The sequence below is a fragment of the Chroicocephalus ridibundus genome, chromosome 2 (assembly GCF_963924245.1).
Source record: "Chroicocephalus ridibundus chromosome 2, bChrRid1.1, whole genome shotgun sequence".
NCBI classification, from domain to species: domain Eukaryota; kingdom Metazoa; phylum Chordata; class Aves; order Charadriiformes; family Laridae; genus Chroicocephalus; species Chroicocephalus ridibundus.
Window position 1 is genome coordinate 15,151,995 of NC_086285.1, and position 19,149 is coordinate 15,171,143.

At 40.0% G+C, this 19,149-nt stretch overlaps 1 protein-coding gene across 4 annotated transcripts in view; it reads right to left on the minus strand.

Annotated features, from left to right (window-relative positions):
* Positions 1-19,149, minus strand: part of CCNY (cyclin Y) — a 129,768-nt gene that overhangs the window by 35,909 nt on the left and 74,710 nt on the right. For 2 of the 4 annotated variants that reach the window (XM_063324458.1, XM_063324459.1), the window contains 2 exons: positions 16,738-16,812; positions 10,937-10,971 (listed from right to left, as the gene is read on the minus strand). In XM_063324458.1, the coding sequence (XP_063180528.1) occupies positions 10,937-10,971; positions 16,738-16,812 (110 nt within the window). Of the gene's footprint in view, positions 1-10,936; positions 10,972-12,132; positions 12,367-16,737; positions 16,813-19,149 lie in introns of those variants that run through there. The other 2 variants (XM_063324460.1, XM_063324461.1) reach the window with 2 other exon arrangements.

Genomic DNA, 19,149 nt, shown 5'->3' on the forward strand with positions numbered 1-19,149 from the left:
AACCGATCAAAGGATGAAAGAGAAAGTGGGTACGCAAATGAAAAAAGAATGAAAGTTTTCAACAGATTTCAGTCCTATTTCTGTACTAGCACAGGAAAAGATTGGAAAACTCATCCACAAAACCACATTTGACAACACTGCTTATTTCTGAAATTTTTATTTTTTTTTAGGAGGGCTTCTCCTTCATCTGTTCAGAGTAGCCAGCACTCCTTCAGTCTAAAGAGAATAGTTTCATTTTAATCAGATAATAGGTATCAGTCATTAATGCCTTTTGATTTTACCCTTGCTTATTCTACCTACACAAGTGAATAACTTGACCAAGAGCCCGCATCAGTAAAGACCAGTCAAATTATATGTTTAACTTAGAACAGAAGAGATTTAAAATTCAGTTGGCACATCCACGTGACAATTCTAATTTGCCTTACAATGAATGTTGTTTCCAGTGTTTCAGTGGAGAGACCAATGGCAGAACCATCGGTGGAATCCACAGACATTTACCAGCTCAGAGCAACCGAGCACCCCGGCTGCGGCCCTGTGACTCCTCCCTCAATACATCTTCCCCTGCCTCATTTCCAAAACAGTTATTTTTTCAGGTGCCAGCACTCCATCATCTCATTAATGTTTTATTTTCCATAGGCAGCAGACTTCTTAGCAGCATTCATTAGCTACAGAACAGACAGACTCCTGGTAAAACCTACATGCATCTGAGTCATCTTTCTGTTTTTCCCAGCTATGTGCGGAAGAACATTCGAAGTCTTCCATTAATTGAAGAAAATCATTTTCTGGAGCTGTTGCAGTTGTAGAAACACCACGTTCAAATGATTTCAAAGTTCACCAACAAATTCAATCAGGGTGACCCAACTTGACCAATAAATTCATAGGCTGAACTGCTTTTCTTGGAAATTAAAAAGTTTACTGAAAAACGGAAAAATACTATCCCCTCTCAAAAATTCTCCAGGAGTTTGGAAAGGTGCTTTGTAATACTTTGGAAGCTCATAATCCATCCACTTTCCAAGCTATTATGTTAAGCGAGGCAATAAACAGAAAATTTAGAAACACCGGAAGCATTAATGCCATAAAATGTATTATCTAGCATTGATGTATACAGAGAGAATGACTAGGGGACTGGTGATTTATAGTTTTTATTCTACCCACAGCTTAGTTCAAATTTCTGGATTAAACTGTTGAGTACCTTCCACAGGCATGACAAAGGCAAAGCAACTTAAAAACAACTGAAAATGAGACTGCTTAGCGTTCAGAAAAAAAGGGAGAGGTACAGATGTCTCAGCATCATTTAAAAAAAAAAAAAAAAAGCACACATGGAAAGTTTTAATTCTACATTTTAAGTGCCAACATGTTTTAAAGGTTTAGCTAAAATTTAAGATAAATGGACTGGATTCATTCAAGGCGAGTATGAGTGAAAAACAGAAAACGACTCCGTAGCAACACCACTACTAGATTTAAATTTTCTTACGTAAACAGCACTCTAACATTTGATACATGTCAATAATTAGAGCCACGCACCTTATTTCTGAAACTACCACATCACAGAACTCTCCATGGTTTTCAGCCCACGTTACACTTCGTTAGGCTTAGAACTTTTCACACTTCAGAAAAATATGTGGTGTCTCATGCCTCACTTTCTGTTCATAACAACTTGGCAGGAAGGGGTACCTCTCCCAGTCTGAAACATGGTGCCAAGTGTAAACCTACTATCTTGGGTATATATATACACACTTGGGCCATGTGAATAACTAACCTATCGGTAGATCAACATTCCCAGTCTCTACTCTGACGCCCAACTGCAGCCATATCGTACGCCAGGTAATAGATTTTCTGCCTGTTCCAAATTACTGGAAAACACCCTCAGTTTCGTATTCTAGCTTGACTAAGCCGGAAGACATCTCAAGTCACACAGTCCAGTCAAATAAGCTTTTCTGAATCTCCATAAAATGCTGCAGGTGAACCGTCTCCATCCTTGCAAAGGATCAAAGAGGTTACCGAGCATCGCTCACCTCAGTATTCAGCACTGTCCTATAAAGAAACCCCCTTCTGTGCCCATTTCAATGGGGTAAGTCCACACCCAAAATTGTAGAGGAGCTTCACATTTCCAATGCATCATGTCTGACCACAAAATTTTTCCCATTTAGACAAGTCAGAGAGGCTCTAAGCAAGAAAAATCAGAAGAGCTGAGAAAGAATATAGAACTTTTGAAGAAATCAGCCAAACCCTCTAACATTAATGGGATCCTTCTCAGGTTCTGTCCCACCATTATGGATGACATGGGGGAAAGAAAGGACTGGTATAGCTCCTTTTGTAAGTCTTCATATGCTAACATGACAGTGAGCGTAGGACACGTGTGGAGCCTTGACAATGTCTGCTATTACAAATATTTACAAATCCAAAGCACCTCACTGATATGAACTGGGATACGCTCTGTAGGTACTTCAACTTGGCATAGCAATATTTTTGTACCCCAGTTGAGATTCAGAGGACATCATGTTTCTCAACTTCAGTAAGACTTCTGACTTCATCTCGCATCAAATTCCCAAAGGGCAAAACAAGGAAAACATGGCAGGTAAAAACTACTTGGAAAACTATACTCTGCTTACCCAGGGATCACTTTCAAATTGGAAGGTTGAAGTAAGGGACATTCCACAGAGGTCTGCTCTACTCAATGTAAAATATTGAGCAAAACTTTGACACCAGAATCAAGGTATTTTTAGCTGGATTTGCAGCTGACATTAACTTGCAAAGGACTCTCTTATTCAAAAAGGAAAACATAATAGAGGACTTATAGAGTTATGATGTATACAACAGGGTAGAGCACCCTTCCACTCTGCTCAGCTGGAATTTTATGTCCAGTTTTGACCACTGTATTTCAAGAAAGATGAACTGATTTCAGAGAGTCAGGAGGAAAGAGCAGCAAGATTAATCAGAGGTTTGAAAACCCCAATTTAGAAGGAAAAACTGAGACTGGAGAGGTTTTCTCCAGGAACAGAGCAACAATATTGGCCTTAAGTCATGCTGAAGGGAGTTCCAAAGAAGGGAATGTTGTTCTCCATGATCATTGTGGATGGGATAAGAAAGAGCAGGCTTATATTGAACTAGGGAAAACTAAAATTGGACATGGAAGTATGAGAGGAAGAGATGGCAAAAAAATACCCACCCCAAACTATCACCTTTTTCTAATGGCAGGGATAGCTTGAGTGACTTAAGCAGTGATAGAATCTCCATCATTGAAAGTTTTAAAGAAGAGGTAAACCAAACATATGCCAGGAATATCTTAGGTTCTCTGAGGCAAGAAACCAGACTGAACAGCCTCTTGAGATGAATTCTAGAACTATCTTCTATCATTTTGTGATTTCTTTTGGTGGAGAGAATTCGTAGCTCTTTACTTCGGAAGCAGTTGTTATTTTTCTCATTTCAACCAAAGACGTTCATTAAGAAACACTGGCAATATAGGTTCCAATGAACACATAATAGCTGTTTTGTGGAATTTTTTTCTTTACAAAAAAAGATGTATAACAGAAAAAAATGCTTCATAACTTGCTAAGCTTTTACCTGTGTCACAGAACAAGCTCTAAGAGATAAAGATTCAATTTAATGCCAGGTGTTTCTAGCTCTTAAAAACAGCTGTTCTTCTGTCTTGCAGAGCTAGTACTAAGGAAATATCACCCCTTTATTTTTCTCGTAGTTTCATCCTGAAACTTTACAACTTTCCAAATCACATTTGTTTTAAGATGTTTGAACAATATGATTTACTTGCAGCTTACATAAAATACATCTCATCAGAAATAGAATGTCTTAGTTTGCCATCAAAATCACACAAGCTCTGCAGAACTGCTTCTATGTACCTGCTATGAAAGGAATCACAACAAATTTCTAACCAATTCACAATGAGAACACACAAAAGGATGAATTTCTCTCAGCCTTCATTTTAGCATCACTCAGAAATTAAACCTAAATTTGTGGGGAAAGGGAAAGTGTTCATAGAATCACAGAATGGTTCAGGTTGGAAGGGACCTTAAAGATCATCTAGTTCCAACCCCCCTGCCACTAGACCAGGTTGCCCAAAGCCCCATCCAGCCTGGCCTTGAACACTTCCAGGGATGGGGCAGCCACAGTTCCAGTGCCTCACCACCCTCACAGTAAATAATTTCTTCCTAATACCTAATCTAAATCCACTCTCTTTCAGTTTGAGGCCGTTACCCCTCATCCTATCATTACACTCCCTGATCAAGAGTCCCTCCCCATCTTTCCTGTAGGCCCCCTTCAGGTACTGGAAGGCTGCTATAAGGTGTCCTCAGAGCCTTCTCTTCTCCAGGCTGGACAACCCCAACCTTCTCAGCCTGTCCTCACAGGAGAGGTGCTCCAGCCTCTGATCATCTTCATGGCCCTCCCCTGGACCCGTTCCAACAGGTCCATGTCCTTCTTGTGCTGAGGACTCCAGAGCTGGATGCACTACTCCAGGTGGGGTCTCACCAGAGTGGATTAGAAGGGCAGAGTAGAGTGTAGTAGAGTGTTACTATTTCCTTTGCTAAAATAGCCATTTCAGGATGGTTTTGGGTAGAAACACCTAACGGACAGGTGCATACTGACCAAACCCCGCACTCAGAATGGAGCAGAAAGGGTACCCACCAGCCCTGTCCTGGCAGCTCTGTAGCCACACCAGCATGGCACTCTGCCCTCCTGCTCAGCAGGATTTGTTCATTTGGGCGCAACGCTTCCCTAATGAAGCCACACAGTTTTTGCACCAGAACTGGCCTTCAGCCAGCCAGCTTCCAGTTTGGCAGAGGAGCTTTAGTCTTTTTCAGTGTTCTTTTGCACTTGTCCGTCAAAAGATAATTTGCAGCCTCTGTCCTAAATAATGATAGCTCTGTCTCTTCTTCCATCAAACCAGGTGTAAGTTATTGCATGATTTTAAGAGGTACTATTAAACAGTATTTCCCCCCATGGAAAAACTGAGGCCTGCTTGCACCCGTTCGTGGAGACATGCACATTAGCTTCCAGGCAGTAGAGGCTGGCCAAAATGCTAATAGGCAAAACTGGCATGTAAAAGTACATGCGAAGCCAAATTACAACAGTGAACACAAATACCAAGACTGCTTCTGACTTGGAAAAGGGAGGTTCCTATCTTGTGGATCTTCCATTGCTTCAGGACATGATTTAGTTCTGACAACATTTTTCACAGCAGGAACATGATTTTACAGGTCAACAAAGTGCTTCCAGAATCAAGCAAGCCAGGCAACACAATTCTCTGCACGGCTCTGCAAAGCTGCATCTTCATCTTGCATAATTTGATACTACAGCACAATTGTCTACATTTCGTGGCTAGATACGGGTACGCTCACCTGAACAAAAGCTATAGGAACCTGCACCACTGTACGCTTACCTTTCTCTGCCAACATCTACAATTTAAAAAAAAGATCCAGTCCAACCACTCTTAAGTAATTTAAGTAATACACATTGTTCCTCATCAGTCTACGACATGACTCCACCTTGTCCTCAGTTGATTAGTGTCGCCAGTGTTTGATGACGTCCAAAACTGATGCCTTAGACCAGATCTGTACTTGCAAGTTTTCGGCCCTCAAAGCTTGTCCTTACTCACGTCAACTATAGCAAATTACATCAGCGTACCACAGAGCTCCCGGGGGCTCAGCAACCACTGGTAAACTGTTCTGCTGCACACACAGGCCCCACTTAAGCACTGATAAAGCACCCTCTTTTACAAACCTGAAAAGATTAAATATTTCTTTGAACACTAAAAGCAGCTCAAAGGCTTGTATTTACATAGCGTATAATTGCTAGTGTTGTGCAATTTGACCAGAGGGACTTTACTAGGCTCCCAGCACAGCAAGTGTTATACAGCAGCCTTGTAAAATAACTCTCCCGTGTGCTCTCGTTCCACCTTAAAAGTTATTTTTTGTTTCTCCCCCTACAAAAGTTTGCCACTTCATATAACTTATTGCCTCGAGGCTGACAGTAGAGGTAAAATTCTTCACCCTGAAGGACAGGAAAAGAAGTGGCTTGAAAGACTGGAAAAAAACATTTCAAATGGTAAATTTAAATAAACTGTTAAAGAAAACCTGTTGATTCTAACTCATTGGAAGCCTGAAAAAGCATCTTAAACAGCATCTGTTCAGAATGGCATCAGTATAAGGACTCTGCTAGATGGGCCAGATGGGCTATAAAGGCCCCCTCTAGACCTGTTTTTATGTGATCTTGCAATGGAGAGGAGCAAAGACCAGATTAAGCAATCCCTAGGAGAGCTTCAAGAGCACCTGAGAAGCCTCTAATCTATCTTCCTGTTTATCTTGTTCTTCTCTTTGAGTAAGGAATGTTAATTAAAATATCATAAGGAATCTGGACAGCAATTATAAACCTCTACAACAGCCAGCCTTAGGCACTTAACAAAAACAACATTTCATATTTTATGTCGTGCTTTGCATTTTTCATGGATTAAAGCACTTTTTAGACTATGTTCCCATTTCAGCATGCACCATATTTACCTCTTATAATCACAAGCTGAAAGTGTTTGATTACCAGTCACGTGCCTAGTAGTTTTACAACAGGGAAGCGGAACAGTCTCTTTTATCCACTCTGACAGGAAAATTTGCGGGCTACACGGGAACAAATACCATACATCATTTCAAGCATGCAAAAAGGCTCACAGAAATTGCTCGTGCCACACCATGTACAGCAAAAGACCCCTCCGTTCTCCGCTAGTCCCCATCAGCAGGACTGCCACTGGGAAGAAGCTTCCCCTGATGTGAATCACTACGGGGTCACTTACAGGGACCGGGGTTCTGACATGAATGATGCCCAGGAACTTTTCCCCAGGATGCTGAAAAAATTTTGGTCTATACACAGATTTTAGTTCTTCTACTTGGAATGATAAAAACAGTATTAGTGTGCTGGGATTTGAACATCCAGTTGCTGGGTAGTAGACAGGCGGAAGTCATGTCCAGATCCCTAAACAAGACGATGCTGAAAGGAAGCTGTTGCTACAAAGCTGATGAAAGATCTCCAGAATAAAAAAAAAAACACAAACAAACAAACAAAAACACGCAGAAGAGAGATATTATTTCCCTTTATCTTCCTTTCATTTTCCTTCCCTTTATCTTCCTTCAGAAATATTCCAATGTTCAAAAAATATCTGTTATTTTTACTGGATATTACTGCTCATAAACACAGATTCAATTTTAAGAGCATATCTTGTCAAGAAGAGAAGAAAGTACTTTGTCAGAGCATTTTCATCTTGTCTGAAAGGGAAAATTGCTAGAAAAACTTGATGGAGAAAACAACTTTTCCCTCCCCTTTCCTGCTCCTTTTCCCTGCAAAAAAAAATAATCACCCAGTACAAAGAACTAACTACTGCAAACAATAACAATAAAAAAAAAAATCACTTTTTCTCCACCCACCCCCCCAAAATACATAAAACATGTCTTCCTGTTTGCTTTCCTCGTACAGGCAGAGACACTGATGCAATCTTTCCTCTCTGAAAAAGGAAACGCCTCTATCTCCGTCTGCATCTTTATCCCCCTCAGCAGCTTGACTAAGCAGATTAAAAGAAAAGACAAGTGCACACTGAAGCAGCATTAAAGCCGCAACAAAAAACAACTGCCAGTTCAACGGGAAAGGGAAGTAGAGTCTGCTGCAACTGCTTAGAAATTAAAATAGGCTGGCAGAAAGCAAACACTCCAGGTGCGCTGCAGGTAGGTAACTTCCAGCACTGACAAGGATGCTGGAAGTTGTGCAAAGGATCCAGCACCATCTCCAACCTGTCCAGTCGTCTGTCTCCCTGGGCTCTGTGGGAAAACTGAGAGATGACAGCTTCTCCCTAGCACCCCTGTCACCCCCCACTTTCAGCCCTTGCCCCTGGCCTTCCCTACCCCCAAAAAAAAGAACAGCTGCTGCCTTCTTCCATCACACCCACTGACAAGGTGAATCTGAAACGTGGCAACTGCCAGCCCTCGACAAAGTGCAATAAATCAAAGCGGGAACCCGCTACTTGTATTTGAGGATGAAAGGAAGCTATTCAGCCAATTAAAATATTCTACAAACAAGGGCAAGCAAGAAAGGAAAAGACTGTTGCTATCATACTGAGAAAGTGCATTTTTAAATGAAAAAGAGTCAATATTAATTCATTATTTTTTTCATACATAACATTTTGGAACTGTATCTGTATAAACTACTGTTCTCATCTATTACTACACAGAACTAGACAAGTGGCTAAAGAAGAAAAAGTACAACAGTTCTTGATACTTCTCTTGCTAGTCAGCCAGCCTGATCATATGGGAGATGTTCAACTCTGCCTGCAAAATAACCAATAAGATAGTGCACAAAAGGATAAAAATATTTTGTTGCTCGTCTTGGTTATTTGTCACAAGAGGAGAATAAGTATACAAGACTTAGAAAAGAAAAAAAAAAAAAAAGATGATGTCATGGAAAAACCACAAAAGAGAAGAGTGCTACGTTATGGTGAGGAGTTGTTAAAGAAAGACAAAACAACATTTCAAAATTTATGTCCTATAGCTTGCTTCCTCCAGAGCAGATGTGGGGACCCAGAACTTCACATCAACAAGGAAAAAGATGAGTAGCAATAGCTCCTGTCAGAAATGCACTTCGCACACACTGAAAAATGGTGGAAAAGAACTGATCAACCAATAAGGTGTATCATACATTCACTTACCACGTAAATACCACCCATAGTTTGTCACATACAATTGTTAAATTTAACTATTCCCTCAAATTTCTTCAGAAAAGGTGGTCTAGGAAAATTATGATGGTTCTCTGCAGCCTACAAAGCTAAACACAGTTCCCAGTCAAAGGCCACAGCAACCACTTCAAAAATGATCACCAGTTTGTGCGTCAGCTTTAGCAGACTGAATATTTAGGAGGTGTGTTACTCACGGGTGTGCTCAAGTAACAACTTCAATATCACAGGCCCTGTTCGAAAATATAGCTTATCTAAGAGTATTGGCTAAAAAACTTCACTGACTTGTAAGGACACACACAGAGGGCGCCATGGTAAGGACTTCAGCTTCATAAAAGCTATTTTTAGCTTTGTAATTCAGAAGTACTTTATAAGTACAAACAAGTCAGACTAAAGGTAGCAGTAAACCAGACTACTGGGGGAAGTTTACGTTGCTGCACCCTTAGCCAGTGCTTTGAATGATACTTGAAAGAAAAAGGAATTAGGAGGTATAGTGCTTAGGGTATCAACTGCATAAGCTGCTGCACTGAGCTCCCCACGACACAGCTTCTCAGTGACATGGTCAGCCTTCCCTTTTCTGCAACAAGTCCAGCATTGCCTAAAAATATTTTATACGAGGGTTTGAAATAGTGTACTTCCAGCTGCATTTGTAATAGTCATCTTTGTTCACTCCACCAGAGGAATCCCCTTGTAGTCCACCTAACACAGAACACATCTTTTACGTGACATGGAGAGATTCAGGACATGAGAGAATTTCATCTATGACACATGGTGGACTGTCACAGAGACTCCGTTAATAGACACTTGCTTTGCAGTGTCTAAGTATTATTTTTTTTTTTTGCATGGAACCCTCCAAGTTTGAGGCTAAAAAGCACGCTGGAAGTTACCAAGCACACATTATTAAGTTTACAGGAACCCAGTGCATTAGCTTTACAAGTAATTTTATAACAATACAACTGCACTGCAAACAAGCCTCACATGCACTGCAAACAATGGAAATGTTTTACGGGCAAACAGAAGGTGAGAAGCACTGAAAATACCTGCTAACCTATTGGGGCCAACTTTAAGGCTTTTATAAGCCTCACAGTATCTCGTAACTTCTCAAAAGCTTAACTCTTGGGAAACTGAAATCTCAGTTTGCATTTGAAGCCAGGCAGGAATTTCAGAAACACTCGGCACAAACCAGTTCTGCCAACAAATGAAGCGGTCCTGCCCTCCCACCCCACTCCCCAGCTCATTCCTGCCTCCCTCCCTTTCTGCGGGTGCAAGTCCTGAAGTGAATCACATTTAGGAGCAGATCCATTTTAGCGTTTCACCGTGCGGGATCTACCTGCGTTCCTGCCCCAATCCAGTTTACCTGGAGCTGCACAAACGTTCGCCCCAGCACAGAGGAATGCAGAGGCTATAAACCACACCTGCTTCTTTCAGCAGCTGTACCGGCCCGAAAATGCTTCATGAAATTATGGCCTATATTTCCAGATAGAGAAAAGTTTGAGAACTTCTCCCCATTTCACCCTAAAGGCAAATACCATTGGGAGACAATTAGTTCTTTCCCTCTTCAATTTTACTGAGGCGTGACTCAAGATATTTGAGCATAAGGCGTAACACACTGGGAACAGCTCTGGTTCCCGGTGCTTCAGTAGTACAAACAATACCAACTGGGGCAAAGAGCCTGGTCCCGTACCCAAAGCAAGCTACAGGGGATTTGCTCTCAGCTTCACCCAGAATTTGATTCAGAGGAGAACTGATCTGAAAAATGCCCAGGGTACACAAGCGTATCAAAACCCCATCTGCATACTCAGCAGGTACCACACGTCGATCCACTTTACATTCCATCAACACTGGTCGGGCACTTCAGAACTTCTGTGTAAATATCAAATGCTGCAGCTCTCTGCCAAAGCAAACTTGCATACAAATGTAATTTAAAGTTTTGAGAGTTTTTGTAATTATTTTAAAAATCGTACTGACGTGTGCAGCTCTTTGTCCCAGACACCAGTTACCTACACATACTGGTTGTGAGCATGATATTGTCTTCAAACCAACAGATCTGTTCCACTAACTCAACAGCCGAGACCTATACTTCTGGATCCTGATGCAGAACAGACATCGGAAGCATCAGCACCCTCTCACAATATTGAAATCATGTGTGATAACTCTTATTTACTGTATAATATAGACAACAAGGAGAAAGCTGCATAGTGAGGCATTTTCACTTACGTGGTTTATATAGAGACTCTTGCGTTTTTCTCTCACTGCAAAAACACAAAATATGATAGAAATATTACATGACTATTTTTCCCGATTAAGCTTCTTATATACCATTTATAATAAAAAGAAGAACAGGAGGCTATCTATGTGCAACGTTATAATTGCTTTTGCACTAACCAAGTATATTTATATATCAAACACAGAAGGAACATATATCTGTATGCATAGAGGCATTTATGCTCGCTAGTGTGGCGATGGATTAAAATTCTCATCCAGTTGGGTACTTCACCAGGCGTTGGGTCCGCATGGGAAAGTTAATATGCATTAAGCTGCAGTCCAAGTTAGCAATGGATTAGCCATCCTTCACCAGTTCTCTGCGCGGGCACTCCTGAGCCACCAGTGCCTTCGTGCAAGGTACCTTGCTGCCAAGTGGGCTATGCTACCTTGCAGGTATGAAAGGTATAAACCTAATTAGCTACACCATGGAGTTAGCAAATTCTCATCATAGCTTACTGTGCGCCAACTCCCATAGAGCAGCCTTGAAACCACATGCATTACACCTCTGCCTTCTATAAATGATCAGGTGCGAGCCTGGAACTGTTACTCGTGTCGGATAGAACAATGGAAATATTTTACTTTGGTGAGGATGAACCAGTCACCACAAGCAAGGGTTGCAAGTCAAAGCCACAATTAGCCAAAATATTCAGAAAGTAAACAGCAACAGCAAGGGAGATAGATGTATAGAGTCTTAATTGTAAGGCAAACACTTATTACAGCCGATTAAATATACTCTATTTAATTTTTTTTAAGCACTTTCCCAATTAACTCACCCCATAGAGAGCCTGTGGAGCTCTGTTCCAGTGAAAATACCACAGCATTTAGGATACAAGTCTGGAGGCAACTAATACATAAATCAAACTGCAGGATTAAAATAATAATGGTTTCATGCTGTAAGTGATTAAACGCACTTTGGTGCACCATGATTTAAAAGCTATGCAACCCAATGCACTTAGCAAAATAAGAGTGTTCATAATGGTGGGATAGCCTGTCCATTCCCTGTTGGATGAGAAGCCATTACTTGTGATTTTTTATAAGCAAGCAATCTCACATAAACAAGGCTGTATGTGTGAATACCGTGAAATAATTGTGTTTAATGCAGACATAAAATGAAAAGAAAATAAGAAAAAACTTTTAAAAATCCTTACATAATTTTCCTCCCAGGGAGCAGAAAGGAGAATCACACATGACAGATGTTAGCCATGTCACTTAGTACATGCTCAGATCCACGATTACGGACATTGCAAACAGAATTAAACAGGAACAGCAGGAAAATTCTGATCGTCTAGTAAATAGTTAAACTGCTTGAAATCCTGCTAAAACACTGCACTACACTTAAGTTCCACACACTGCATTTATCACCAACAAGGGACATAAGTAATCTAAAGGGAAACAACAAAACGATGGTAGATACTCACTTTTAAGAATAGCCAAAGTATTTGTCTAGTATTGCATTTGTCTACTATTGCGTACAGGCAGTAAACAATTCTGATAAGCTGCATGTAAACCTAATAAGAGTACATAACTGAAAATTAACACCTATGAACTGTGACATTTTGAACACAATTAAGTATTTAACAGTGGTTTAATCACAAATAATTATACCACATACAAAGATCTTGTGGACAAAATCCTGTAAAGACAGCCTGTACATACACTCTAAATTCCATTTTAGTCACCATTTTCCCCCTACCTTAGTTCTTCTGTTCTGTATTTTCTCTTGTATTCATTATTCAATTCCCCATGAAAGTACAACCATCTATTTACCAAAGCAGGAAGAACACTCGCAGCTCATTCCCATTTGCTATTTCCATTCTCCAGAAGAATATATCCATGTATTTGGACACACCCCTCACTTCTCCCTGCTCAAGCACTGCTTGTGCTGCACGTTCTTCCAAGCACCACGTTGACCTCCTTTACCCTATTTCCCCCAATAGAACAGAAATTCGGTCAGGCTGGATGCTCTGGTGAGGGACTACATAAAGGCAACTCTGCTTTTGTCCCTCAGGCCCAGTGTAAGGCTCAACTCTTTCCAGAATCCATGCCAGCGGGGAATCAGGCACAGCGGAAACCTATAACCGCTCTCTTTTGTGATCACAACTCTCCGTTTAAACAAGGGAAAGACAAGTATTGCACAAGGCAAAAGGCCACTTCTGCCAAGCTAAAATGACTCTAAAGTGGTCATTCCATTACTTGGCTTCAGTCAGTTCAAAGACGCTTTGCACTGCTCACACAGCACACTATGGTCCTCAGCAGACCAGACCCTATTATAACATATAATTAATTATATAATATAATTTTGTAGCATAAAGCCCTAACTGCAACTCCAGGCTTTTGGCTTTCAAGCATGGGGGTTTGACGAAATGAAGCTGAATCCATTTAGAGTCAGTTTAAACAATTACACTTCTACTTTCTTTCCAATATTTTAAGAACTGGAAGCTGGAATGGAACTTCTCAAGTGGAGACTGAGATGCTGCCAAATTGCCTAAGTTTTCCTCATTTTAAGGCCAATGACCCGTTCCTATTTCTGCAGGCACTTTCAACTGTTACCGTTGAACTTTCACGATAGTAGGAAAATATATTATCCTGAAATAAAAGGGAGTGAGGAAATACGCACAAACATACACGTATGTATTTTTCATTGAGCTGTAATAGAAACTTTCTCTGTGCAATTTCTTAGACTATCTTAATGTTACCCATATCGGGATCGAAGACAAAATCCTTGAGGATTACATCAATAAAAATGTCTCACATTTTTGGTGTTTTAAAATAATTTCTTTTTGTTTTATGCAAGACAGGACACCGGTCTTAGTTAACATTAAAGAGTAAGTGCAGCTTCCTTCACTTCTATCCACTATATAAATACAATTCCTAAACCCTCTTTGTCTGAAGCCCATCATTGCACTGACAGTCCAAAATTCAGCCATTACGTTGAATGTGTAAAGCCTCATGTAAGTTAGGAGAGGGGGACAGCTGTAACCCACTTACTGGAAAGACCATTACCAGCACCCTGAAGTAGCAACCGTTGCTCTCTTGCTATTTTAATGAAAGGAAGTTACATTATTGGCGTGCTAAGGTTTGGAAACCCTGGCTTAACCGCAACCACACACTAAATAGTGCACGGCTTTTCAGTTACCTAGACCATCCTGCTTACAGGCCGAACTCAGCAAACAAAGGAGAACTTGCATAAAGCACTCATAGAAGTTAAAGACACAAAAAGTGATATTTTTTACTAGCTCTCTAAACAGAGAGAATTATTCATGTAAGATTCAGCACCTAGAAAGAGCTGGAAACATTTAGAAAAGCTACTTTCGTTAGGAATCGAATTAATATTTATTGTGTCTTCAACTTTTCTACAGATTCATTGAACTCTCAGGTAACTAAGGATGCATTCAGACTACCGACTAAGAGGGAGAGGCCATATTTAGGTGCTTAGTATTGGCATCCAAGCTTCACAGAACAATGGGAAATTCAGACCACATAATATCCAGAGATGTCAGATCCTGTCTCATTAGGTTTGGGGTAGTCAGCTTGTTGCTCTTCACTCACATGTTGATCAGAAGCAGCTCAAGCACAGCTCCCACGCCAGGACAGTACTACAAGATTACCAGTGAGGCTGAAAGAGTACAGGGCTACTAGAAAGCCAAACGTGGAACTGCCTGAAGGTAACGTTGCCAAGTGCCTCTAGCAGGTAACGATGGACTCGGCCACTTCCCACTGTACAAACACGTGATGTACACTCAAGAGTCACAGCCAGATCCTGGATGAAACCTTGAGTCCTGATGACCCTCAACTCTCCAATACGGGTATTTTAAATGTCTGCAGGTCTTATCTACAGAAATATTTTCAGTTACAGTCAACAGGAAGGTTTGACAGCTCAGTACTATACAAGTAATGGAGAGAGGTAGTTACGTGCCCACATTAGGTGTTTTCAACATTGCCAGCTCAGCTCTACCCTTCTACATTGTCTTAAGAAGTCTTGGGGGTCCCTAGGCTTCACAGCAGGCTGTCAGAATACAACCCTACAACACCCTAAAAAACCCTTATATTTTCCCCTTAAAAAGCATTTTATTGCATTTTGGTGCTAGGCAACATCCTTGAATAGTGTGGTAACTCCTATAGCTCACTTGATTCCACAACAGGCTCAAAGTACAGCCAAGCAAAATGCTTACTACTGTGAGTTGTCCCACCAGAATGGGATTGTTCTTGGCAATACATCAGCAGATAAATGTTTGCAGAATCTTTTTATTTTGTACAAGTAAAATAGCCTTTGGATTTTTTCCACCATGATCAAGAATAGCCGAACAGATCTTACATTCCTGTTGATAACATTTCTATGTTTCACTAAATTCATTGTTCTCACTCAAAAATATGCTCTTCGTATTACTTAAACTAGAACAAAGTTTCATAGACCAACTCTATCATTGGTGGAGACTCATTTTAAAAAATGCTTACAGTTAACTCCATACTGCAATAAATTAACCACTATTACTGCAAGTAAGAATAATCATCAGGTCAAAATTTTAGTTGTTGGACTTGGGATTTTTTTTGTCCTTTCTTTCAACAAGCTGTAACAAGAAACAGGTAGCATCCATGTGGGATTATACAGTCTCAAAACACTATAAAAACACCGTAAAGCAGACATCAATCTTCATAACACAATGTACTACGGAAATATTATCATATTCATTTTACAGACTACGAAACCAGATTAGAATGGTAAATCAAATCCATAACCACATAACAAGGCGTTGACAGAACCAGGGCTGAATTCAGAGGACAATCTGAAGGGCAAAAGATGTACTCACATAATCAACTCTTCAATTAGGGCCTAAATGTATATCCTCTTTGTTCTAGTCATGCTCAAAAACTAGCAAAAAATATACACTAAGTGAAAACTATATTATTTTTAAGTGATGTGCTTGACACTGCAATTTACTATGTAAATCAAAAATGGCATTTATAGGCAGCAGAACGAAGGACAAAGAATTCATACTGAACAGTCAGAATTACAATGTAGAAACTACTTTGAAAGCCTTGGTAGAAAATAATGTGTTTTGCATCGATTATTCATCTTCTAAAACAACATGTCATACATGTCCAGGGAATGGAAAAGCCACAATAAGTGGCTTCTATTAACAGATGTAATTCCAGAGGGACAATTTTGTCTACGAATTAAAAAAACCACTCCAGACAAATACATGATCATATCAAATCCATAATAAGAGAAGAAGAGAGAAAGTTTGGGTCAGATGGGACTTGTTTTGTTATTAAAATCTAGTACTGAGCTCATTTACAGTATCAGCTATATCAGAGGAAGCTCTGGACTGTCTTCTTAGCTAACGTAAACTGGCATTTTCTCAAGAAAATAGTCCTCATACATTTCCCAGAAGCTTGGCCTAATGTTCAGAGTTTAAAAAAAAAACAACAGTTACACAGAAAATTTTTGATTTAGGGAAAATATTTTAAAAATATAACGATATTAAGTTTTAGCTATATTTGTAGTTCTGATACAACAATCACTTGGAATTTGCAATTTCAGGATACGACAGGACTCAAACCTGTAACTTCTACTACTGGTCTGACAAAATAATTAACTAAAGGTGTGACTTCTTTCAACTCTAACATGATGCCTATAAAAGCCTCTTTTTTGGGGAGGGGAATTATATGTTAAAAGACTATCACATGCACTCTAACAAAGGGTTTAGAAATAACTGCGATAGCAAATAACTGTAATAAATTCAGTAACCTACCATCTGTTTGTGATTTACTGAGAAATATCGTACTGGCCCGAGGATGATCTGATGGATTGAATTCCATGTTCAAATCTGTAATGAAAGAAAGAACAGCACAAAACCATCCATGATTATCCAATGGTATACACAGATTTCTTCATTCTGTTTAATAAGACCAAGTTTACATACTGAAGCAGCTATTGTAAAACAAAATCCATCTTTGAGGCCCACTTTTCTATCGTTCTTCACACTTTTTGGCATAGCAGTCATCTGCATCAACACAGCTTTGGGATTCTTTCTGAGGGCTGCTTTTGGATTAAAACAGATAAAGCAGCTGGAAAACTTTGTACACAAGAAGTCAGGAGTTACCAATTTACCATTGGTTTCTTCCCACCATGCCCCAAAGCCATTGCTAAGCACAGGAAGACAGCTTGTTATGTGCAATTATAGAAGAATTGAATATTATAAAACAAATATGCAACCCTTTGTAGATAGATGGGTTTCTAGCATTAGATGTGATTAAAAAAAGTAGATATTGCAGCTGATGTATACAAATTATGCCTAGGCCGGAGTGTTTTAAATGGTCAAGATTACAAAACAACTTCGCAGAGGAACATATTCCTTGATGTAACAACAAAAAACACACCAAAACCAAACCAGTCCTAAGAAACATTTACCAGCTTAAAGACTCGTATCTATCACAGCTTATACAAACTTCTATGAATGCTATTTTCTCTATCAAGGCTAAATTCCATTGAATTTACTTGCTCCCAAATTCCACACCACTACCAATTTGTCACAACTCTTATATGCCTGCATCCACTTGAAAGCGTGCTCCTAAAAATAGCACATAATTTTTTATCATTTTCTTGCTCTCCCAGTGTGGCTATCTCAACCTTAGTTCTCTTACATTCTTTTGATCTCCAGATAGACATTCTCTTGTACTTAATGCAGGCATTTATGCGAGATTACACATGAGCACTGATATGTTTATCTTCTGTGATTATCCCAGGCTTTCTACATTTCTCTCAGTCCCCTTTCATAGCTCTGTGAAAGCTCAGCAAAACTGGAAATTAAGCCCCACGTCTCATGAAAACAAAACAAAGTCTTTCTGCCCACAAGTCAAGTTCCCCTGTCTACAGCTTTCCCTGTTCCTTCACCATCCATCAGCATACTCCCTTCTCCCTTTCCCTTTTATTTACTAATTTACTATGTCTTCCATTTCCCTGCTTTTTTCTCCTGACCTCTCTGCAAATGTACTTTGTATTTGTGTTTTTCCCCTTTATGCTCTCCTGGTTTCCTTCTCATCTTCCTGCACTCTGCAGACCATGAGAGGAGCAGCCTGACACCCAACTGGTACCTGGACATAACTTCTGGAATAAACACGATCTTACTTACAAGGAAGAACCCAGAAACACAGAAGAGCAATTCCTCGGTTGGAAAGGGGGCTTACTATTATTATCAAACTCACAAACGAAAAAAAGAAAAAAAATCTAAGAATTTCAAGGGAAAGTAACTTTGGTTCTCCCGGAAACCACAGTTTGCAGCCATGGTTGGAGAAGATTTAGGAAGGTCATCTTACTACTAGAAGTTCTGACTTGAAAGGACTGTTAATTAGAGAGAATGTTTTCCTGTTACTTTCTGCACCTATATAGACATAGAGAAGCAAAAAAGAATGACCCATTGAGATAGATGGTACTGGTAAAGATTGTTTTCCATTTCAGGACAGTTTTTCCATTAAATGGAATTCAAGATGCAATTCATTACATAAAGAGCAATCAGCATTTTAAAATGACAAAATATATTGTCTTTTATCATCCTCATCATCTTTTATCAAACAGCACTATACATCACCATAAACAAAAAAATGTCCCCTTTTTAAAAAAAAAACACAAAACCAACAACCACTACAGACAATCTTTCTACAAATCTTTAAAGTACAGCAATGCAAATTCAGTCAACAGAACAGGACTGGCAACAGGAAACTGAATTCAACTTACAAAACACTGCCCCAAACAGGCAAGCATTCCTTTCCTTCAGGCCCAGAAAATTATCTGCTCAGGGAGTAATAGCAACTGAGTACAGGCTTACAGGCTGCTTGCAGGGCCAAAAAGAAAAGAAAACCAATTGCCACATCTTGCAGTCAACTTGCAACTATTTAAGATCCCTGTGTTCTAAAAGGCTGTTATGCAGAAGCAGTAAACCAACAGAGGACTTAAAGTCTTTCTGAAAAAAAGCATGAACTACAAAAAAGCACTGGCTCTCGGATAAACTGTTATTCTTCAAAGAAGGCCAGCAAAACCCAGCCTCAGCAGCTGCAGAGGCCAGACCAGGGATGCTGAACCATCCTGGCACAGGCAGTTCCCTGCTGCCAGGCAGTGGCCGTGGCTCCTTCCCACCAATGAACACCACAAAGCACCACGTGTCCTC